Source organism: Archocentrus centrarchus, chromosome 15, assembly GCF_007364275.1.
Source record: "Archocentrus centrarchus isolate MPI-CPG fArcCen1 chromosome 15, fArcCen1, whole genome shotgun sequence".
NCBI lineage: Eukaryota > Metazoa > Chordata > Actinopteri > Cichliformes > Cichlidae > Archocentrus > Archocentrus centrarchus.
In genome coordinates, this window is record NC_044360.1 from 12,563,056 (window position 1) to 12,588,743 (window position 25,688).

Sequence of the window (25,688 nt, forward strand, 5' to 3'; positions counted from 1 at the left end):
TTGGAGCAGGAGGTCGTGGGTTCGAATCCCAACCAGGGCATACTTCCAGTAAGGGTCCCCGGGCTAGACCCCCCCCATGCTAACCAAGCCTCGGAATATGACCGAGAGATACATGATTGAAGCCATACCGGCTCGGACGACGCCACAGGTGTTGAGGAACCAGGGCAGTCTGACGATAAGTGGGCTACTGGAACTAAAAGGTTACGGCATAAGTGGACACGAGATGAACTGTTGGAATGCTACTACACATGTAGTCCCAGCGGGAGGGGTTACATGAAGAGGATCCATAGGATATGGGACCTATGGATTCTTCGAAACCCAACATCCAAACTGACGGCGAAACAACTTGTGGCTCAGTGTTCCAACATACGAAGGAAGCAGCTGCTATCGCAGCTAGAGATTGATGAGGTACAACATGAATGCTACAGCAAGGGGCAGCCAGGGCGACAGGTCAGGGGGAGATTTTATCATCCCCACACTCCGAGATTGGGTACCAAGCCCCAATAATGACAACAAGTACGCTGAATACAAGAGCAGCTGACCTGAAAGATAAGATTATGGCTAAGACGGAGAACTGGACCCCTCGACGCCGAGTACCAAGACTGCGTGAAGTTCTCTCTGAAGATCTACTAGAAGATGTGAATGAAGCACTACGGACAATCCCTACCATGACTATAACTGAAACCATCCAAGCTATACTGTCAGTGGCAGGGGAACAATATGAGAACAGCACCCCCACCAAGGCTGGAGATGGAGCAATACTGGAAGAGCATATGGGAGAAGGATGCGTCACACAATACCAATGCTCAGTGGCTAGTGGATCTAAGAGCAACCTCTCTGAACAGGCCCCAGTAACCATCACAGTGGCAGACATCCAGGAAAAGGTCTCACATATGAAGAGCTGGGTGGCACCAGGCCCTGACATGATGCATGCCTACTGGCTAAAGAAGCTAACTGCACTGCATGTGCACCTGGCAGCACAAATGAACCAGCTGCTAGAGGCTAAGACACACCCAGAATGGCTGACTGAAGGCCTGATCCCCAAGGAGGGACCAGTCCCATCCAACTACCGGCCCATAACCTGCTTCAGTACAACATGGAAATTCCTGTCAGGCATCATAGCAGCTAAGATGAGTAGGCACATGGTACAATGCATGAGCAAGGCCCAGAAAGGAGTTTGCAGAGAGACCAGGGGAGCAAAACACCAGAGAGCAGTCACTCAAGACTGTAAGACCCAACTGACCAACCTGTGCACTGCCTGGATTGACTACAAGAAAGCCTATGACTCAGTGCCACACACATGGCTCCTGAAATGCCTAGTACAAGATCATCAGGACCCTAAGAGCCTTCGTCAAGAACTCAATGGGGATGTGGACAACAACACTAGAGGCCAACTTCAAGCCTGTTGCACAAGTCAACATCAAGTGTGGGATTTACCAAGGGGATGCTCTGTCCCCACTACTGTTCTGCATAGGCCTGAATCCCCTCATCCAGCTTATCAACAAGACTGGCAACGGATACCAACTGCGGAATGGAGCAAACATCAGCCACCTCCTGTACATGGATGACATTAAGCTTTATGCTAACAGTGAACGAGATATCTATTCACTGACCCACACCACCAGAATCAACAGCAATGATATCGGAATGTCATTCAGACTGGAGAAGTGTAGTTGGATGGTAACTAAGAGAGGGAAAGTAGTCAGAACTGAGGGGAATACACTGCCAGAAGGCAACATTGCAGACATTGAGGACAGGACAGCTACAAGTACCCTGGAATCCCACAGGCACATGGGAACCATGAAGAGGCCGCTAGGAAAGCTGCAACCTCCAAGTACCTGCAGAGAGTAAGGCAAGTCCTGAAGAGTCAGCTGAATGGAAAGAACAAGATCCAGGCTATCAACACCTACACCCTGCCAATTGTCAGATACCCTGCTAGGATAATAAGCTGGCCAAAGGAGGAAATATAAGCCATTGATGTCAAGACAAGAAAGCTCCTTACCATGCATGGAGGGTTTCACCCTAAATCCAACACCCTGAGACTGTACGCTAAGCGGAAGGAAGGTGGCCGAGGACTAGTGAGTGCCAGAACCGCTGTCCTAGATAAAACAATGAAGGTCCATGAATACATCAGGAAGATCGCCACAAAGGATCATGTGCTTAGTGAGTACCTCAGGCAGCAGAAACCTGAGGAAGAACAGGAACCATCATAGAAGGACAGACCTCTGCATGGCACCACCGGCAGATAGAGGAAGTGGCTGACGTAGAGAAATCCTACCAATGGCTGGACAAAGCTGGACTGACAGATAGCACAGAGGCACTAGTCATGGCAGCACAAGAACAAGCTCTAAGCACGAGATTGATAGAGGCTGGGGTGTACCACACCAGGCAAGACCTCAGGCGCAGGCTGTGCAGAGATGCCCCTGAGACAATCCAGCACATAACAACAGGGTGCAAGATGCTAGCAGGCAGGACATACATTGAACGCCATAACCGAGTGGCCGGCATAGTATACAGGAATATCTGTGGAAGTCCTGAGGTCAAAATGGGGCACACCCCCAAGGGTGGTTGAGAACAACAGAGCTAAGATCCTGTGGAACTTCCAGCTAACCAACTGGCATCATAGTGGAGGACAAACAAAGGAAGAAGGTTGTAGTGATAGACGTTGCAATACCAAGTGACGGCAACATCAAAAAGAAGGAACATAAGAAGCTCAATAAATACCAAGGGCTCAGAGAGGAGCTGGAAAGGATGTGGAAGATGAAGGTAACAGTGGTCCCCATGGTAATCAGAACACTTGGGGCAGTGACCCCCAAGCTGGGAGAGTGGCTACAGCAGATTCCTGGAACGACATCCAAGATCTCTGTCCAGAAGAGCACAATTCTGGGAACAGCTAAGATGCAGTTCCGAGAATTGTCCAGGCCTCTGGTAGAGGACCCGAGCTTGGAGGGCAAAAAGACCAATGGTAGGGGCGAGCTGGGATTTTATTTTTATTTTTTTTTATATATATATATATATACAGGTGCTGGTCATAAAATTAGAATATCATGAAAAAGTTGATTTATTTCAGTAATTCCATTCAAAATGTGAAACTTGCATATTATATTCATTCATTACACAGACTGATATATTTCAAATGTTTCTTTTAATTTTGATGATTATAACTGACAACTAATGCTAAAACTAAAACCCCAAATTCAGTATCTCAGAAAATTAGAATATTACTTAAGACCAATACAAAAAAAGGATTTTTAGAAATGTTGGCCAACTGAAAAATATGAACATGAAATGTATGAGCATGTACAGCACTCAGTACTTAGTTGGGGTTCCTTTTGCCTGGATTACTGCAGCAATGCGGCGTGGCATGGAATCGATCAGTCTGTGGCACTGCTCAGGTGTTATGAGAGCCCAGGTTGCTCTGATCGCCGCCTTCAGCTTTTCTGAATTGTTGGGTCTGACATATCGCATCTTCCTCTTCTCAATACCCGATAGATTTTCTATGGGGTTAAGATCAGGTGAGCTTGCTGGCCATTTAAGAACAGGGATACCATGGTCCTTAAACCAGCTACTGGCACTGACTCCAGCTGCAGTCCACGCTTTGTGAATCTCCCCTACATTTTTGAATGGGTTTTGTTTCACAATCTTCTCCAGGGTGCGGTTATCCCTATTGCTTGTACACTTTTTTCTACCACATCTTTTCCTTCCCTTCGCCTCTCTATAAATGTGCTTGGACACAGAGCTCTGTGAACGGCAAACCTCCTTAGCAATGACCTTTTGTGTCTTGCCCTCTTTGTGCAAGGTGTCAGTGGTCATCTTTTGGACAACTGTCAAGTCAGCAGTCTTCCCCGTGATTGTGTAGCCTACAGAACTAGACTGAGAGACCATTTAAAGGCCTTAGCTGATTAGAGTGTGGCATCAGGTGTCTTCAATATTGAACCTTTTCACAATAATCTAATTTTCTGAGATACTGAATTATGGGTTTTCATTAGTTGTCAGTTATAATCATCAAAATTAAAAGAAATAAACATTTGAAATATATCAGTGAATGAATGAATGAATATAATATACAATTTTGAATGGAATTACTGAAATGTGTGTGTGTGTGTGTGTGTGTGTGTGTGTGTGTGTGTGTGTGTGTGTGTGTGTGTGTGTGTGTGTGTGTGTGTGTGTGTGAGATATATATATATAAAATCATAATCTACGCTGGAACTCATTGGACAGTCTGTCTCTGCTCTGTGTTCTTGCATCGCCAGTTTACACATGTGGCAACAGGATTTTTTGCTTTCTGCACGTGGCTCATGTTTTCAGTCATGTTCCATACCAGATTCCGTTCATCCCCTCTACACTTTTGTGTGCCAAAGATGATGTTCCACTCTTTGCAAAAGCAAAAAGTAATGCAAGATTTTCAGTGAGACACATTTCAATTTTGTTCAATTTGATTTTATTTATATAGCGCCAAGTCACCTCAAGGCGCTAGGTGCTTCATATCCACCTTTCTTTTCCATTTGTTTCATTAATTTAAAAAATCACTCTTATTTGAATACATTAATACGTGGAAATGTAATACAGATGACTAACAGTCTGACATGTTTAAAATAACAACTTGCCTTCTTGAGCAGGTTTCTGACATTTTTCTGTTTCTCAAAGCACAGAATCTGGAAGATAATGTGTAACCCCCCCCACCCCAGCTGTACCTTCTTGTTTAGCTACATGTAGCCACATATAATCATCTCCTTGACTCCAGTCAGCATACAACAGAGAATACAAAATTATTACTGAGTAGAATATTATTGATCTCCATTCAAATGACAGAAGTCAGTTACCTTTTGTTTGGCTTAAGCTATATTTGTCATTTTCTTTTGCCTGCTCTACTAAACTGTTTTTGTTTTGTTTGTCAGCAGACAAATGGGGGAAACAAAGTTAGATGTTGTTGCTCTCCTCTTTGTTTGTCTTACTTCTTACAGGAAGTGCTCACAGTGACTGGGTCTTTCATCATCTTGGAACTTCAGACCACGTAGGAACTGAGCACTCAAGTCAGAGTAGTTCCATACTAAACACTGAACTAAATATTGGATGAAAACACTTAAACATACAGTCATCGAGATAAACCAGATATGCTGGGACAGTCATGACATTTGATTCTTTATCAGTTCTTTATCATTTTTGTGTGTGTGTGTGGGGGGGGGGGGGGCAGTGCCCTGTCATCTTAAATTTCAATTCTTAAAAATCCATCCATTCTTTCCATCTATTTTTTTCCACTTATCCAATTCAGAGTCACAGGGGAGACTATCCAAGTTATAATCGAGCGAGAGGTGAGATGTACCCTGGACAGGTCACCAGTCTATTGCAAGGGTAACACAGCAAGAAAGCCAGCCATTCACACCTATGATCAATTTAGAATCACAAATTAACCTAACCCATGTGTGCCTCTGGAAGATGGGAGAAAAATAGATTACCTAGAGAAAGCCATGCAAGCAAAACAAGGCCCCTAGATGGCTGGCTGGATTCAAACCCAAGACCTTCTTTGCGTGGGGAACAGTGCTAAGCACTGCACCACCATACTGACCTTCTTAATAATCCTGGTTGGCATATGTGGCGTTACAAAGCTAAAAGTATATGATGTGTAAAATAAAGCTGTAAACAAGTTTGCATTTGTGATGCAGTGACCAAGTATTTAGTGTTTTATTTTTGTTTGGTTTTTTTTACCTGATATACATTATACATTATCTGAAAAATAAAGTTGTAAAATATTTACAGTTTGGAATTACTAGGAAATAGACTAATGCAAAATTAAATTAATTTAGTCTGACCCAAGGTTTCCTATTCTTCCTCATTAGTCTCGTCTGTCTATCTAAAGATTAAGCACATTTTGCAGAATGCCGACACTGTTATTATGAACATCAGCCGTCAGAGGCTCTTAAAGCAGCTGAAGAGACATCCAGCATTGATTCATCAAAATGCTCATTTTCCCTTTTGTGGCAGTTGTTAATGTTCCTCTTGCATAAGAGTCAGACAGCTGGAAATTTTTTTGTTGTTTCCAAAGCAGGAGGAATGGTCATGGACATAAGCTTGCTTAAATTCAGGCTCTCCAGATTAAGAGGGATGTGTGTGACAGAAGGCTTATAGTTGGGTAGTTGGATTTTTATTTATTTATTTTTGTGACCACTTTATGAAAAGTGGCAGCTGTTTTACTGCTCTGTCACCCTACATTGGCCATAAGTTTCTAATTACATCCTTTCTTTATATTATACATTTGGTTTGAATAATGAGCTGGTGTTTATGTGTTATCAGTGTACTCGGGTGGTGAAAAGGATGTAGTGCTTAGTGAGCTTTATCTGTCTGCCTTTAAAACGTGGTGTGGATAGGAAAACTTTCCACACCCTAGTTTCACATGGGAACTATCATCATATAATACTGTTTGCATTGCATATGTTTTGTATTTTTTTTTTTTTTTTAATTTTATGTAACAGTTTTATAGGTTTGAGGAAATTTTACATAAAACTCAACAGGTCTTGGAGGGCACACACCATATGGTTGCATTTTTTTGACACTGTTTAGAGCTGCGGTCAGCTGGGATAAATGGCCATCATGGTTTCTAAAGCACAACAGTCCAGACAGTGAGAGTGAGTTTGGCTTGGGGGAAAAAAAACAGTTGACTATCAAAACATATACTTTTTTTTTTTTTTTTGTTGTTTTTTTAGTTAATCATTTCAGGTCTAATGTGCTTTATCAAGAAGTCACAACTGCTAAGTCACTTTTTAAATACATTATACTTCAGCTGTCCTTTCAGAAATCACTGATTTAAACATAATTTTTTCACTTTTCTTCAAACACAACATAATCTTTGTCATTGCACTGAGGTCAGCATTTTTGACTGAGCTCTATAAGTTGCAGCGACTCTGCCGCTTCTGACCCAGATTTACACAGACGGCAGCAGATCCATCTCGAGAACGTTGGCTAAAATGTATCATTAAACCTTCCCTGTATTCCCAAATGACAGAGGAACATGAGAATTCTCCTTGGATAGCAGATATGTATTTTGCATTAACAGAGCTGCCACAGTTTGGAGGACTTGCAGATGTGCTGGAGAGACTTCAGGCCTGACTTGCTGTGGTGGTTGGCTCTCTCTTTCTCTCCTGCTTACTGTATCAGCTGAGGGAGTTTTTTGGCATTTTCACCTGCTTGGAAATTTACTTTAAATCAAACACCATTGCTTTTCTAACTCCTTAGTGTGTTTGCAGTTTTCATGTACTGTTTCCAAGGCTAGGCGTTGCGTGTGCTGACAGACAAATTTCAGTAGTGTGAACCTTATTTTAAGAAGTGCAAAACCAACATCGGTCAATCCAAGTGTGGTATGAAATGCTCCATTAATGGCTACTGTAAAATGCCCAAATATTTTCACTGTATCCATCAATTTGTTACACGGAAGCTGCTTCCAATCTCTGGGATTATAGAAAATTGCTTGGAACATTTTATACCATTCCTGCAAATCAGCAGTATCACTATCCATGCCAAACCCAATATCCAAAGAAATGGAGATCCACCATAAACACTGCATAGTATGAAGATACGATAACATTTTGAGGACCGGATAATCTGTGTGTGATCTGGCTGTGTTAGGGTTACATTGTACATTTTAAAATTGAGTGACTGAGTGTGGTTTTTATGAATTTATTTTTTTCTTTCTCTGTCTCACTAGCTGCCTCTGAGGGGAGAGTCAACGGTGGGGAGGATTTCTTTCAGAAGGTGAGTGTGTAGTCTGCACTTGGATAATGTTTGCTTTGTCTCTGGGTTGTGTTCAAGCCCACTAAGCTGCACTTCACTCTTGGTAATGGAGCAGATGTCAGGTGCTCCTCCAATCACTCCTAATTACAGATCTAAACAAATAAAAACAATAGAACTACACTGACGTTAAACCACTCCAGGGCTCTGATACTATAACACAGCTGACACAACACCGGGGGTGGGGGACTGTCTCAGTTACATAATTTTGTCATAATATACCAGATTATCTGAAGTTTAAAAAAAATTTTTAAACGAATCCGGCAAAGCACTGCCTCACTGACTTTTCTGTGTGAGCAATTTAATGAAATGTCCTCAAGCTTCACTACATTCAATAAAACAAGGATTTGCCTCAGTGAGTTTAAATATTCCTGAATGGGTGACAACTTGCTCACATTCTCTTACTGGTACTTTGGGAACATTTAAATGTGACACTGTAGCTGTATAGTTCATTTCTTTATTAATTAATCCTCTTCTGTACTATACTTTTTTTTTTCTTTTTTTTTTAAAGTGCAAACACTCCAGTGAAACAGTTTCTGAATATTAAGTAATGGCACTACACTGACTTTCTCCACATTTTATTTCTGCAACTTATGCTTTCTGAAGGTCTTCCAAAGTTTTTCTTTGGACATTGGCTGCTATTTCCCCACTTATTTTCAGGACAGTCCTTGTACCTGACCATTTTCTGAGGAATGTGTTTTTGTTTTTTGGTTTTTTTTGTTTTTTTTGTTTTTGTTTTTTTTTTTGGGGGGGGGGGGGGGGGTTTGTTTGTTTAAGCCTCTTAAGAGGGGATTTGTGCTTCTGTCTTAAATCTACACAGTAGTTACTTCATAACCGTAAATCCCTCTGAAACCCTAAGACATAACTTTAAACTAACGTGTCCCTCCCTCGAAACATAACTATACGTTGCATCAGCACAGCTCGCAACTATTGTGATTGGCCTGTTCAGTACTGTTGATTCAGCCATTTTTTGCTACAGTTTTTGAATTTATCAGTGAGAGAATAGCAATCATAGCCTTACAGTAAATTCCTGGAGGGAGATTGCAGAAATGGGCGTGAGGGAATGTACAAAGACATGGAAAAAAATTCAGGGCAAATATGTTTCCCTGCAAAAAACAAAAAACAAAAAAAAAAAACACAACAAAGTTTGGAGACCCAAGAGGGGAAGAAGACCCAGTATTTTGTTTCGATCATTGCTGGCACCACATATACTGGGACATTACCACACGGTAATTGATGCTACGCACAAGTATGAATGCTGGCAATGTTGTCAGCCACTTACATAGGCTACGTCATAAGCTCTAAAAAAATTCACTTCAGAAGTCTAAATCAGCTGTTACACCAACCTATGAAAAATGGCACCTAACTCAAGTAATGAATCAGTGTTGACTACACGTCACGGACGACTTGGCAAAGAACCAGGTTTAAATTCATTTTTACGTACTTTGTTACTTGCAGCCTGTCACAAAAAAAGCTTTTTTGTGACAGGCTGCAAACAATTTGTTCCCATTTATTTAGTTGGATCTATTAAAAATGCCAAAGATATCAGTTTGGCAGGCATAAAATTGTATTTTTGCACCAGCAAGGTGATTCCCAGTGAGCCAGCAGAAAATTTGACATATCACGGCATGGTGTGCAGTGTATCCATAAATAAATATGAGGGAACTGAAAAAGTGGAGGACAAAAGAAATGGTTGCAGGTATTTAAAACAAAACTATCAACATCAGATAAACAGCATCTGAAAGTCATGTTCGTAAGAAATAGAAAAATATTCATCAAAGACCAGATACAGGACCTGAGAGATGCACCTGGCCCTTCAGTTGATCCATCTCCTGCTTGCCAAAGCTTCATCAGAAATGTCTCAGTAGGCAGGTGATTGTCAAGAAAGAAGGGACATGGAGAAAAGGCAGTGTAGGATCATCTTGATAGAGATTGGAATAAAAGGCAGTCACCATCCAAAGAACAGCTTTGGAATGTCCTTCAAGAAGCCTGGAGAACTATTCCTGAAGACTACTTAACTCTCTAACTCCGGGCGATCGCCGCTGAAGCACCCGTTACCTTCCCTTACTTCTTGCCATGAGAAGCTGGTTAGCACGGAGCGTTTCACCACTGACACATCAGATCAAACATACTTTGAATTACCGTAATTACGCGACCATTTAGCTTATTGGAAAACTTCAAATGGTTTCTGAAAGCTCAGAAATTGTGCTTTGCATCCAGCATAGGATTATTACAGTAATTTTTGCTGTAAGTCCACGAACGGCGGCACTTTTGAAGTACGTTCTGTCACCGGCGACAGGTTCAGTATTAAAGGGTTAAAGAAATGACAAGAAAGCTGCCTAAGAAAGTTCAGGCTGTGTTGAAGAATAAAAGTGGTCATGTCAAATATTGATTTTCAAGCCTGTTAGAATTGTACTGATTCTGGTTTTGCCTCTTTTTTTTTTTTCTTTTTTTTACATGTCTGCACATTTCAGTAAATGGCTTCACCTATTTCCCATTTTCCTAGCAAAATATAAGTAATTGAAGGGTGGATCAAGACTTTTGCACAGTACTGTATATCATGTTACACATTTAATATATGTCATATTGAGTCAGTATCAAAATTTCAGACTTTGGGACCGGAGAGACCTGTCAGTAGGTTTTAGTTGATGATTGAAGAACCACAAAAAGCAAGTGGACTGACTTACAGGAAATTTTAAGCATCAGATACCTCATTTCCTGTGTCATGGTAAATTATTATGCACAAATTTCTGCATCAGTTTAAAGTGGAAATTTGTGTAAAGTGAAACAAAAATCAAGCAGCAGGTAACCATATACTGGAATCTCAGGCACTGTGTATTGATTTTAAACAGTTATTCAACTTTTCTCATTTAATGCTATCACTTCTGAGTCATTGCATTACTCATTGAAAAGTAACATTTATAGCTTTTTATTTTTTTTAGATAAGAAATATTTGGGGCTGCCGTGTCTTCTCTGTGCTTTCATTCTTAAAGCAACAGATCAGCAGTCTTGCTTGAAAAGATCTGCTGTTGAGATCCATGATGCCTTTGGCCTTGAATTGAATGAGGCTATTTCAAAGCTGCTGTTAGCAACTTGAGAAGCGTGAGCCTGGTTCCTTTTGTGTAAAACTACCTTACTACATTACAATGTGTTCAGCTGGCATTATATAAAAAATAAAATAAAATAAAACTATGATAATATAGTGATGTGTTGGTTTGTGTAGCATCTAAGTCAGTGTCCGAAATGAAACTCTGTCATACGTAATCAAGACAAGACTAATTAAATATAGTCTACTCACATTTACAAGAGTGAAAAGTAACTTTTGACCTGAATTTTCACTCCAGAAATTATGAAGTATTTTAGTAGTATATTGTGGTTTCCTTAATTTATCTCAATTGGATTGATTTTTGTTTAAATCTCAGCTTCCTCATTATATTAAATCTCCCTCTATAGTATGTTAATGGGCTGTCATGAAATAAATGATGGCCAGCGGTTTGTTTTAGCATTCCTCCTTTGTCTATTTTCCGTATTTGGTTTTGGAGGTTAGGAATCCGAGTTAAATGTCAAAGAAGGAGGCAATTTAACTGTCCCTGAAGCAGTTTTCAAAAACCAAGTAATGCAAACCAGGCGCCTTAAGATTTCCCTCCTTGGAATTTTAACAAGGACTATCGATATAATGTACTGTAGCTCTTCCTTCACCTCTTTTGGCTTGGATATAACAGCAGTGTTTAGGATATGCAGTCTAGCTATCTACCTCAAAACTGCTCTGACTAAAACCGCCTGTTGGTGTGTTGACTTTGCCAGCCATGATTTTAAAAGTCCTTGACTTGAATATTGTCACAGCTTGTTCAAAGAAACAGTGGTTACTAGAGGTCAATTAAAAATTAGTGTGCAGCTGTTTGAGTTGGCAGTCTGGCAAGGAGCAGTAAAGTGCTAAAGTCATGTTTTTATTGTAGAATTTCCATTTGGACTGCTCTGTATAGTTTCCCTCTGATAGCGTGATCACCATACATGCCCAATTTGAGTCAGGGAAAATAAACACGCAGTGTAACTGTGGATTGTTGAAAGAAAATGGATGAGGTGTGTGGAATACCTTCAAGTTGATGAAAATGGAAACTCTTAGTTGGACAGCTTCCTGCCCGTCCAACACACCCATGAACTGCACACACTCAGGCTAATAAAATACATGAGAAGAAACTCTCTCCCACACATAAGAAAGCATATTGTCCTTTTTGACGCACACATTCTTGCACTTTGGGTTTTGGGCATTAGATTTTGCAGTTACCTCAGCAGTGAGATTTTTAGAGTTCAGTCTCTGACAAGAGCAGTACAAAATGGGCCACCCCCGCACTTTCTTCCCAGGCCTGCTTGCTCTGCTTGATCAAACCCTCTTACTCACTGTCTGCTGGACTTCCTTTGAGTTCAGAGCAACTTTTGTGTCATAGAGTCCAAAGAGCCCACCCTCTTCATGTTGTCAATAAAAAAAAAAAAAAAGATGGCAGACAAAGTTGGACCACAGGAGGGTGCACCAGCTGGGAAGTTACCCATGTAAAGATCCCTGCAGCTCCCGCGAGGGAATCTTACCAGCTATGTCCCTTTTGTCTTTTCAGCCTTTGTTTTTTGGCATCGCGCTCTCATGTTTTTCTCCTCTTGCTCTTCTCATTTTGCCTCTCCCCTGCTGCTGTTCCAGTGTTAGTCTTTGCACTCTCTTAATCCATTAGTGAGTCCTTGTTATCGTTCTGGTGTAAGGGGATTTCTCGGCAAATAATGTTCTTGATTGTTTAACAGAAAGTGTGCGTCAGTGAACAGTTCAACATATTGTGCTGTAAAAGTTTTTGGTGGTGAATTGTTGGGAGTGTTGCATCAAAGCACAGCCCAATAAGCTCTTTGGAGAGCTGTGTACAAGTTGAGTGGTGGGGCAACCAAAAGATGATAACTCTGCGCCACAGAAGAGCTTTGAGTGGATTTGAGTTGAGAGATGTCTTTTGAACTTCTGTCCAGTTCCTCCCTGATCCTGCTTCAGTGTCTCCTTCCCAGAGGTTGTGGTTCTGTAAATAATGCCAGGCAGGATATTTAAGTGCCAGGGCACTCTACATCTGAGGCCAGATGTAATTCATTTCATTTACGCTGACGCATTTTGTATTTCACTGCACTGACACAGGGAAAATTTGAAAAATTAAGTCTGTCAGGGTGAAATATTTGGTTGGCATACGTCTGTGAGATGTTGAAATAACTAGGTCAGTATGAGTGGCATCAAAACACACACAAACAAGTGTTTGTTTAATCAAGCGATTTGAATTATCATGCGTCATCCCTTGAAGGATATGTAGTCATGATTGAATTTCCCTCCTTTTATAATGTGTGTTACTCTTTCACAGCCATGTTAGCATTAGCCCAGGGGAGTAATGGGGCTGCAAGTTAGCACTTCGATTGTTAACATGAACTCAGCTATGACTGTTGAGCCTCACGGGAATGGTTCAGTTAGTGCTGTCATCTTCGAGCTCTGCTGTTTTCTCAGTCTTGTAACTCTGACACCCCCCAGAAGCCCTCTGTCGTCCCTGCAAACACACACGAACACACAATTACACACACATCCCAGCTGAATCAACAGCTGCACTATTGCAGCGATATCCAGGAAACGCGCTTCTACCATGTCGACTGCTGCTGTGCAATGCATACTCGCGCCATCACGTGTTTTTAAATGGATGTGCCATCTTTGCAGACATTTACTTAATGATATCCTGTGTTATGTTACACACATCTGCGCACGCAGCTGCAAACCACCAAGACCTGATCATGTCAAGGTTATGCCATGAAACCTTGTTAGAGCCACAGTCGCTTTTGTATTAATTTCAGAAAGGGTGGAGTGGCAGAACAGAGAGGCTGGAATGGTAAATATATAGGTTACTTAATTTGTGCAAATCTCTTGACCCATTTGAGAGGCATTTGCTAGCCCCTTCATAAATAAACACCATCCACCCTTTAAAATGGTGTGTGGTCTGCCAGAAATCAGTCCCATCTGCAGAACGCTGCCAAGAACAGCAATGCTGGACAGGAAACGGGTTTCTCTGAACAAAGCCCTTCTTACAGAAAAAGTTGCGGTATGAGCCATAATGTCATTTTTTTTTTTAAATCATAAGCCTTTTACTTTTCTTGGTTTCTGCACTGCATTGTAGTTTCTGGGGTAGTTGTAAAAAATAATGAAAAGTAGATTTCCATTGTAAAGTTACCTTTTTTTTCTTTTTTATTACAGTTCAATTTTACTCACTATCAGTCATCTGGCATTAGTTCCAACATTGCCACTGCAGTTTCTTTTACCTCTGGGAGCTTGCTGCAGTCTTATGTTTCTTTCATATGTGCTTTTAAATTAAACACCTTCATGACAAATCCAGACACATGTCATTTCCACAGGAGAGTTTTTGTGTGTGTGTGTGTATATATATATATATATATATATATATATATATATATATATATATATATATATATATATATATATATAATATAAAATAATTAAAGGCTTTTGAGCTAAAGTCAAAAGACTTTAACATTTAAGGCAAAAGTAAAGTAAGAATTTCTCCTTATCATTGGGAACAGAATGTCCTTTAATGCTGTTTGTGGCATCCAGCTGGTGTGAGCCTGTGACTTCAGACTGTGAAGAAAAGTTTGCATTCAGCTACAGGGGTGTTTGTGATTTATTGTCTTTTCTCACATATACCAGACGACAGTGGGAGGGTGTCAAGTTGTAGATTAGAGCTGCTTGTGCCTCAGGCTAGTTTGAAACTCACTAACATAAAACTTGTCAGATTTTGGTTTCAGGCCTGAATTTCACACCATGTATAAAACATTTTGAGTGAATACGTTGATAATATTATTGCAGCACTTATAAAAAATACTGCATAGAAGAAGAATGGGAGGGTCTCCAGTGGGGCAGTGGTCATTAGCAGCGTGCTAAAGGCTGGATCGGTTTTCATCTTAGTCACTTTAATGATACCAGAACAAATTCCTTACAGAAATAGTTGAGCAAGATCATCTGAGAGGAATTTGCCTTTATTTTCATTGCACAACATGTACATTGCACTCAGTAGAAACTGCGAGTAAATGCTGAACCACAACGAGGACTGAAAGCTTTCTTTTTGTTTGTTTGTTTTTTGTTGGGGGTTTTGTGCCCTTAGATGATCATAATTCTAAAAAGAGATGCAACTTGGGTCAAGAGTTTAAGAAGGAGAGAGGGAAAGGATGCATTTGTTGCACAAATGTGTTGCACATGGATTTTATTTGCCTATAATTGTCATTTTTATTTATTTTTTTCCTGAGGAATAGAATCTTGTGAGTAGAACTAACTTGCCTTTTAAAGACGGCCTATAAAATAAACCCATAGAAGTTAAAATTCTGACTTCAGGGCACTAAGTTTTCTCATTTTTATGTGTGATGATGGCATGTAGAAAATTAGTGAGGCCTGAAAGGGGCCGTCAACCCTCATCGACTTAGAATATACAGCTGCAGAGTAAAGCGAGGCTCAGATCAGCTTTTTCAAAGCTGGCTCTCTGGTTTACAGGTGTGTGAGACTGGCTGTGGATAAGCTGTCAAACTTTGTTGTAAATGATTTCAAACAAACCCTTCAATGTCCAGAAAAGCAGATGGAGGAGTTTCTGAGCTTCCCTTTGTGATTTGTGCCTCAGTTAGCAATACAAGCTGTACTTCTTATTTTTAGATGAACAAACTGGCAGATATATATAATTTAATAATCTTTGGGAGGGAAATAATAGCTGTGAATAGTTGTAGCAGTACTAATAAGCCTAACATCTAATTTGACTAGGGAGCACTGATGGATCTTAATGTACCCTTTCTCCCATTTGAATTACAATGTGTGGCTTATGGCTTAATGCACTGGACCACTAAGGAATATTAAGTGGCAGCCGCTGCTCATGTAATGTGTTGAAGCAGGCCTCTGGTGCTTGATCACGTAGCTGAAACTGAGAAATTCATATCTTCTCCATCTGGAAAACACAAACCCCTGGAAAGTATTAAAACAAACATAAGACCACAGGACATTTCTATAAACAAGGTTGCAGCACATTGAGGACAAAACTATTAGGAGACAGAGAGAGCGCACAAGGACAGAGCACATCTGAGAGACTTTATATATATGATATATAAAAGCCATGAGGCACAATCGCTTCCCACAACAGGCAGTTCAGACGGCAGCCGTTGTGGATTTGTAGGCAGAAAGTAAAGCAAGGTGAACTTCCTCCAGATCGAAAAGAGGAGTGAATGCTGACAGCCTCTTGATAACTCAATATACTTTATTTTGGTGCCTGCTGTTTCCTTTTTTCACCCAATGAGTGAGATGTATATATGCACACACACTGATCATCATACACTGATATTGTCTAGGTTTCACACTTGCTGCCAAAATGGCATTGACTGATTTGAGGCATGACATGGGACCTCTGAGAGTATCCTAATTCTGTTTGCTGCCACAACATTGGCAGAGGAACTTTTGCTCCTGGGGGGGGGGGGGGGCATTGTATTCTGTGCATTCTGTGGTTGGTTGATCAGACTAGCAACTGGGAAATATGGTGGCTGGGGCATCACTTTTGCTTTATTGCTCCTGAGCAATTTTTATGGTGCGGTAGGATGCATTATCCTGCTCATGGAAATGTTATTGCAGGGGGGGGGGGGTGTACTTGGTCTGTAGCCATCTTTAGATGGGTGGTGCATGTCGAAGTAGCATTCATCTGAATGGCAGGATCCAAGGATTCCCAGCATCATAATCCATTGTAACAGAAGATCATTGTTATTCCCCTTTACCTGTGAGTGGTTTTTTAATATTGTGGCTGACCAATTATGGTTACAGTAAGTGTATTTGTCAAGGGGTGCTCACATATATTGTTATGCATTCCAAAGCCAAGTGACTTAATAGTTCAGTGCTTAATTTTAATCTTTTTGGTGGGTGTTGGGGAGGGAGGAGTTGGGTGTTGAATCATGCCAAGTTTTTAATCGAACCTAGTCATGGGTCCTCATGTGTTTTTCAAATTAGTGCTTGCTAATCTAATTAAAATCCACAATGGTCTATATAATACTATAAACTAATTATGAAACTAATTATGAAAAACAAATTTATAAACTGATCAGTTCTGTATGTTGCTGTAAAATTATTGTAATTCTTCCCTGGACAGATGACTCAAGGTTGTAATTCAGTTGATTTTGTCTGTTAATGCACAGCCAATACTGATATCTGTGAAAATCTAATGCCAGCCCTCCTTCATTGCATTTCAGATCATGGATGAGACTCAAACGCAGATTGCCTGGCCTTCCAAGCTGAAAATTGGAGCAAAGTCGAAAAAAGGTGACTATTCTTTTTTTCATTATTCCAAAATGCTCTTATACTTCATTGCTTTTGTCAGTGTGTAACAACAGTTTTTCAGTGTATGGCAAGTCTGCAGGATGTATGGACATGACAAACACTGTATTTTATTTAATAGGTACATTTGTTTTAGCTTTCCATCTTTGAAAGAAAAAAGTTAATGGTTTGTAGCCAGAAAAATGTTCCTTGGAAAGTCAGTGGGGTCAGATGGACAAAAGGGGAGTATTTCAAGGTTGCAAGACCGTTGGTTATTAAAAAAAATTAATTGAGAAGCTTGAAAAGATGAAAGCATTGCATGTTTTCTGTCCCTCGTAAGCCAGTAACCTCATCTGCATGGAGGAATTTTTTTTTTTTTTTTTTTTGCTGCGGAGGTGGAGGGGTGGGAGTTGCTTGCTCACGCAATTATTGGCGAAGTTGTTCCAGCGCTCTGTTACCAATAAAACATTATCACGGTTATTTAAAGCTCTTCCGGGAGGGAGTGAGGCCAGGATTTAGGAGAGGGAAGGCAAGGAGCTGGTGTAGCAGTGCCCACTTTGGCACTTTTCCTGAGGAAAACAATGTGCATCTTCAAGCCAGATGTGCAATCCAGTGACATTATGTAACTTCCTCAATCATTCTTTACAGATAAAAGTTGATGGAAATGCATTAGAATATTAAATGCTTTTCCCTCTGGCTGCTTAATCAACTGTGATTCTACGCAATTCATTCGCACACAACCATCCATTCACCCCAAGAATTTATTCATTCAGAAACCCTGCCCTAGACGCCACCTGGGAATGATGATCTGTGCAAAAAAATATTTAAATTTCTGGCACATGTAGCCTGTCAGATTTTCCCCTAGTGTTGCGTAAACCGAGAGTAGCAGAGAGGAAGAATGTTAGATAATCACTTGAATATCTTGGTTATCTTTTTTTTGGGGGGGGGGGACGACATGAAACTGACCGTCGGCTTTAAACAACCGTCGGCTTTAAACAACGAGATCCTGGAGATGAGAGAAGAAGGAAGGGGCAAGATGGCTAAATAGAGTTCATTTCACTTCCACAGCTTCAACTGGCTTAAATTATACTGAATATCAGTTGGTGATTAAATCTTCACAGAACCCATTCCAGTAAAAAAAAATGTTTATCCACTTTCTACTGAACACAATGGATTCAACACAAAATTTACCTGCTCTGCCCTTGACCGTGGATGACATGTTATTTTCAGTTGTTTTTATCTAAAATCGTAACCTTTAATAGCATTAGTTTGCCTTGTTTTCCTGGAATTTTCATGTGCAGTCTGGAGTTGGTTACACTCAGTGGGATAGCAGCAGATACGAGGGGATCTGTATGTTTGTAACCTCTCCGTCTACCAGGCCCCACGTCATCAAAATACCAGCTACGCTGTTTCATTCGTCACCTGCAGCCAGCTACCTCTGCCACCTGCTTAGGTGTGATAAGGCCAGTTGGTAGCCTCTGGGACGAGCCATCATCACCACTCGGCCTGCATTTTATCATAATGAGGACCCATATCACTCATACACAAGACACGGCTGTGCAGCAATTGATTGCAGCAATTAGTGGTCAGTGCTTGTTTTTCAGCTATCTCAAAAAGTGCTTTTTTTTTTTTTGCTTTTTTTTAATGGATAATCATTTTAATATTACTCCGAGTTGCCAGTTGCGTTTCACTGTTTCCGCAGATGTTTTGAATGAGAAATGCCAAGCCAGCAGGACTTAATTCCCTTCATTTGTGTGGTATTTTCTAATGTAGTCCTTCACTGGAAAAATGCTTCAGCTTTGCCAGTAGACTGCTCCGAGTCAAAAGGTTTCTTCTGTGTCAAGTGGAACTCTGTAAAATCCGTGTGACTCAAAACACTTGCTTTTTTGCAGCTGCAGGTCTAGTCTTGTTTTTGTTTGTTTTTATAGGTGTTGTGCGTGCCATATTAGGCCTTAAGATGTTCATTTTTTACTCAACAATCAATCATCAAAAAAAAAGGGGGGGGGGGGGCACAGAGCATACTCCACTTCAAAAATGCGGGGGTGTTCTGCATCACGACTGCAACACTCATTTAGGCTGGCTAATGTTTGCCAGATGTGCTGTGCAGGTTGGAGTGGGACACTGGAAGAACCAGACTCCCTCTAATGGCTACAGGAGGAAGTTGAGTGATTCCTATTGTTCACAGCAGCCGAACGATGGGAAAATTCCCTGGAACGGTGCTGAGGTTATGATAGATCTCTGACCACTCTTTGTGCTCTTTTGTTTTATTTTCCTGTCTCAGACTTAAGCTTGTTTTTGTTCATTCTTAACCCTCAAACAGTCTGTGAGCTGTTGTTCCTCCCTCCTATGATGCATCTTTTGGAGTCTTGAGGTTGCCCGACCCATTTGGCACTATCTAACAAGCTCAGTGCTTGTTTGTAGATGAATATTAAAATAACATTTGCTTTCTTTGTAAATACAAATTAGAAACTACCCTGACAATTTTTTTTTTTTTTTTTTTGTAGGCTTCTCATTTCTGACCCATGCAGGATTTTTTTTTTTCACTCCTAAGCTCCTTGAAAGTTTCTCTAAGGTCCTGGTGACTTTGTAACAATAAATCAGATTCAGTGAGTCCTGTCTGAGGGCTATACTGTACATCTGAGATGCTGTGTGTTTGTGTGTGCATGGGTAGGACTGTTCCAGGAAGGGGCTTTGTGGACTTCCTGCTGCTCAGTACAGTTAACACGGGGGCGATGGACCATTGCTGTGTAGTACATGCGTGTGCATGTACTACACACACACAAATTTGTGTGTTTTTTGCATTTGCTTTCTCCAGGGGTCCTGCAAGCAGCAGAGCCAGATGTATTCTTACCCAGTGCTACACAGACACGAGCATTAGATGTGAAAGGTTTAGCTATGCAGTGTTTGTATTGAAAAGTTGAGGAGGCACAGTTTATTCATTAGGATGTTACTTGCACGATCTTCTGTGAGTGCTGAGTGTATTTACGCAGAAATTTTGAATCTTTCAAAGTAGTGTTTGTCACTGGTTAAATTTGAGTAAACAGCACTGGTTCTAGGAGGGACGGCTAATAAACAACACATACAGTGAATTGTGTGCAACAAAGTGAAAAAGAATGGCAAAATGAGGTTCAGAAAACAAGGTGAGCGTGTCTGTCTTCTATTTAGGCTACTTCTGCACAATTATTTACAAAATTTGTGTAGATTGCCTGAATATAATTCCAGAGGTGCACCTCTTCCCTATCAACATATATTGTTTGCTTGCCAACATAAATGAGACTCGGCAGATATAAAAGCAGCAATTACTGTCATACAGCTTTTGTCCGATGCACTGTAATTTCTTGATCAGTGGAGACTCTTGTGTCATATTTGGATTTAACTTGTCTCATTCTGTCTCTGCTCTTTATCAGCACCAAGTCACGCATGCACATGCCATACTTCTACATTCATTAAACACATGCTGTCTCCCTCGTTTTTAATGGGTGCCCTTCTCTTCTGTCCCTGACAGATCCACACATCAAAGTGTGTGGGAAGAGGGAGAACGTAAGGGAAGCCAAAGACAGAATAATGTCCGTCCTCGATACAAAGGTAAAATAAACAACTTTATCACTGTGACAAAAGACATCCTTTGTGTCAGTGCAGTTCTCTCCCTGTCTTTTTTTTCCTGCTGAAGGTGTTTCTCACTCATCTATTATTCTCCCAGTGACCAAGTGACAGTTTGCACACAGCAATCAACTTGTCACTAATCAATCCCAGCACTTACATCCCAAGTTTGTCTTGGTTAGCAGTGTGTGCACATCATTGCCATGGCAGCACATGAATTCACATAACTGGGTGACTACACTCTAGCACACCCTAGGGGCAGGAAGTCACTCATGCACTTTGCACAGCAACACACATAAGAACATCACACATAATTGGTTTTGTTTATAGCATTTCATATGGTTTTGTCACGAAAAGGCCCTTTTTTTTTTTTTCCTGGCAGGCACAACTGAGTTATTTCACAATTTTTATTCACTTTATTCATTTTTTAATATGCAGCATATTTTGTTGCTTTGATTCTTTTAGAAATGATGGCAGCATCTGAATGTGTTTAAAGAGAGGAAAAATGTAAAATAATGGCTTTGTGACTGGTTAGATGGAGTAAAGGGGACAGATGTTGAACAGGCCTTTCAGTGAACCAGGATTTACAATTAAGAGCATGGGAATCTTGGACTGTTTTGATTTGTGTCTTAATATTGTAAGGCATTTACCTTCAAATATTAAAATGTCCTGAGCTGACTAGTAATAAATAAATGCAGTTAAAACATCATAAAAAAATAAAATACATGTTTTTTGATCTAGGAAAATGGTTAAAAAGAGAGGTCTATAAGCATGTTTTTATATCGAACATATTGTCATACCTCAGGGACACTGTAGACGCCACAGTATGTACCAGATGGCTGCATTACCCATAGCTCAGATGAGTGTGTTTACTAGGAGTATCTTTGATGCTGTAAATGCAGTTGTTTTTGTGGGGTTTTTTTGTTTTGTTTGGGGGGTTTTTGTGTTTTTTAAGTTCAGGTACAATTTTCTGTACCTTTCTCCACTCACTGGTGTTGTAAATCATCATTTCAATCCCAATCGATCTCTCTTCTCATCAGAGTAACAGGGTGACTCTGAAGATGGACGTTTCCCACACAGAGCATTCGCATGTTATTGGCAAAGGAGGCAACAACATCAAGAGGGTGATGGAGGAGACAGGATGTCACATCCATTTCCCAGACTCTAACAGGAACAACCAGGCAGAGAAAAGCAACCAGGTTTGAGCCTGCATTTTTCTTTAATGTCTTGGATCACTGCACTGCATTCTGCTGCCCAGAGTGTTTCCTACCATCATCCCTGAAAAACAGATTTTCTTGGGTTTCAGGTTCTAAATGGCCCTTTGATCCATGCATGCAGCCCTCCAATCCATTTACTAGCTGTCACAGCGTCTCAGTCTGCACAGGTTGCAGAGAGGTGGTTCACTCGCTGTTTTCATTGGCCAGCTCAGAGGAAGCCGGCATGTTTTGGCTGGACTCACTAGAAGAGCACTAGGATTCTGCTGTAATTACCATTAAAGTATAGTCAGAAGAGTTGAGGAGAGTGTACCTGTGTATGAAAGTACTGACAAGCTCCTTATTTTTAAAGGTCTACTCCTCTCACCCTCAAGATAACTCTGTGGACTTTGCTAGTGCAGTTTGCAAATACTGCAAATGCAGATGATTAAGCTGCTCTTCTCAGAACTCTGTATCTTGTGGATTGCTCAATCCCCTCCAGTCTTGATCTGATGATGCAAGTATAGGCTGATAAGCAGCAACACACTCCTTTTAGGCCCTTTTAAGCTATCTCTGTTCTCTCGTTTCAAAAGCTTTCAGTCTGCAGTAGAACCTTTTGAGGTGGCATGTGTATTGACAATGCAGCACCATTGATGAGCAAATACACAGTACATTACTGTGGAATTCAATGGCAGGGCTACTTTTAATTCTCAATGGAGCTGATGAGATTCAGAGTATTGTTGAATCACACATAAGCAAGGCAAGTATTTGCTAATATGGGCCTTAACAATATATATTTTTTGACAGCAGCATCTAAACAGGTTTATATTTGTCCTGGAGGAGGAGCACTGTGCTTTAGGTCTTTATATAGTGCTGAGCAGTTGTTTTTATATGGAGGAAGTAGGATCAGAAAGGAAAGAGCTAATGAGACAATTTATCACCTTTTTCATTAGTATAGAAATTAATCTAATCTGACCAATTCTTGGTGCTTATGCTAAAAAAATTACTTAAATTTGTGGGGCTGTTTTTCACATTAACAATTAATTAATGACGACATTACGTCAAGCAGAAGCATGACATGGTTCAAAACATTGCCTGCAAAGATGTCACAATTACATGCAACTATATGCAGAGTACCTAAGCCTTTTATTTATCTTGGATTGCAGAAGAACTGGCTGACTGATTTTTACATCATTTACGTTTTATTGTGAACAGGTGTCCATCGCAGGGCAGCCAGGAGGGGTGGAGGCGGCTCGAGTAAAAATAAGGGTAAGTTGGAATTCAGCCATGTTTGTCTTTGAGGGATACTCCACCCATAATTTTGAGTATCAAACGCACATTCCCTGCAGACTGTTAAGTTTGCACTTTTAACCTTCGTGGAGCGGAGCAACTGTGCTCTGTTTAAATCCCTGAAAGTTGCCACTAATTTCAGCGCTGACCAGTTTCTTTAAGAATAGGTTTGTTTTATTTTCTAGTGCAGAGCTCAGACAGATTGGACTTTTTAAATAGGAAATAACAAGGCTACCTAATCGATACCACTTCGTGGTAGGATTGATCTGTCAGTTGTGAAATGTTGATGTCTCACAACACAAAAAAATGGTGAGAATGAAGAATTCTGCTCAGCTGTAATGAGTAACAGCAGTTGAAAGGATTACAAGTGTTTGATGAAACCCTACAAATTTAAAGAAATACGCTTGTTATCTCTGCCTGTGCCATTTTCTTTCTGTCTGCCAGTGGCCACTGCTGTTCCTCAGGTCAACTTATTCCAACTTGTTGTCTGAAACAGTACATACCAGGAATGGGTATTTCAAGCACTGGTCAATATTCACTTCAAACACTGGTAAAAAAGATGAGGCAAAAACAAGGAAGAACAAACATTAAAGAAACCATCAAACCCAGGACAGTCAAGCCACCTACTTAATCCTGCAGTGGAAGAGTTCCAGGCTTACAGTAGGTAAATATGCGGCACAGGCACAGTTTCAAAACTTCATCTAAGCCACAAGCACCATTCCTGACTTATTCCCAGACCACTTCCTTAGAACAATTGTAAAATAAAAGCATGAGCATCACTCCCTTGGCAAGCCTATCTCAAACCCATTTTCTAACATTTTTTCCATCTTCTGTTTCATTCTGACTGGAAGCCCAACCTCCAGCTTCAGCTCTGAGACCAAAGGACCTCTCTGCTCGTGTGACCTACTTCATCTTCATACTTTTACTGTATTTCAACACCACAGCAGTTGTCTACAGTAAACACGTTCCTCTGCTATGAACTGACCAAAACTAACACGGCGATGTGTGCTTTTGAGAGACAGAGTGAGTGTGTGAAGGTCATGCTTGTTGTTGTTCCAGTGTGTATTGGCAAATGTCTGCATGCATGCATGTACCCATACCTCTCCGTGCTTACTGTGTGTTTTCACAAGCAACAAATCAAATCCCAAATCATCTGCTTTCTTTTCTATGGGTAAGGGGAAAAGAATAATCAAGCCTAACCATACCGGTGTTGTACAAAGAAGTTTTATAAGCTGCGGAGAACCACAAAGATTTTTCTGTCCTCAAGAGAAGATACAGTCAGTGGACAAGTGGGCTTAATAATAAGAGTTTCCTCTCCTCTCCATCAGCTTGGTGTCTTTTAGTGGAGACCTCACTCTCTTACCTAGTTCTGGAATAGCAAAATATATTTTATGTTGTCAACAGTATTATTATAAGTTAAGCCAGGGGTCGGCAACCTGTAATACGGAAAGAGCCATTTGAACCTGGTTTCCACGGAAAACAAAACAGTGAGAGCCACAAATACTAGTGGAAGCCGGTAGCGGCTACCACGAATGACGCATATATTGAGAAACTACAATAAATAAATAAATCAAATTATTTTATTTTAATATTTCAAGATCACAATAATGTTCCAATTTAAAACTACAACAAAAACCGAACTGACAAAAATAAAATGCACTTCAATTGGATACTTGTAATTTACTTCCGTGAGCCGCACAGAGACGCAGATTAAGCCTGAATGAGCCGCATGTGGCTCCGGAGCCGCGGGTTGCCGACCCCTGAGTTAAGTGTTTAATTAAAGGCAGCTGTCGATGAGGAAGTGTCATGGTTCTGTGCTCAGGCATGATTAACAATCACATTACATGTGCCTACCTCTTAAAGCAGACCTGGGAACGGTTCACTTAATCGCGCCATGGCACAGTGCAGTCACACTAGTCAAGCAAACTGGACTTTGGGGTTCAGATGTGCTTGAGTACAGATCACCTAGTGTGAATACACCTTTGCACTCTAACGGCTGGGGTTTACACAACTGAAAGTCTGAACATTGTATGATTGTCATCTGGTCAATATTGGTTTCACGCTGAAAACGTGAGCACAACAAAGATGTTTATGTGGTGTGCCTACATCCTGTTATCACCTACTCAGATTGCGTTTCACCATAAATTAGATTTATGTAAAGACCCAGGTGAGCCATTAGAAGCCATTTGTCACTGTTTGAATGGACAAAAATCAATGAATAGATTCATTTTGTTGACATTTTTTTATATTGCGTATACTGCTACTGCAGTTTCTTTATCTTCAGGTGGAATTTTTCCTCTGTTGTCTTGTCACCTTGTCATATCTAGTCTCTCATCCCCTCTGAAAGTATCTGGAAGTGTTTACATTTTAATTAGTTTTTTCGATTAGACTTTTTATATTCTTCATGTTTTAATAAACTCTTGGTCTCCCTTCCACATTAAGGTTGGATCCATATTTATTTTTTTTTAAAAAACACG

At 40.6% G+C, this 25,688-nt stretch overlaps 1 protein-coding gene across 1 annotated transcript in view; it reads left to right on the forward strand.

The window, feature by feature from the left end:
* bicc1a (BicC family RNA binding protein 1a) overlaps positions 1-25,688 on the forward strand; it is a 63,832-nt gene that overhangs the window by 14,911 nt on the left and 23,233 nt on the right. The window contains exons 2-6 of the mRNA XM_030747360.1: positions 7,700-7,746; positions 17,065-17,134; positions 20,634-20,713; positions 21,769-21,927; positions 23,137-23,190. Coding sequence (XP_030603220.1) covers positions 7,700-7,746; positions 17,065-17,134; positions 20,634-20,713; positions 21,769-21,927; positions 23,137-23,190 — 410 coding nt within the window. The remainder of the gene's footprint in view (positions 1-7,699; positions 7,747-17,064; positions 17,135-20,633; positions 20,714-21,768; positions 21,928-23,136; positions 23,191-25,688) is intronic.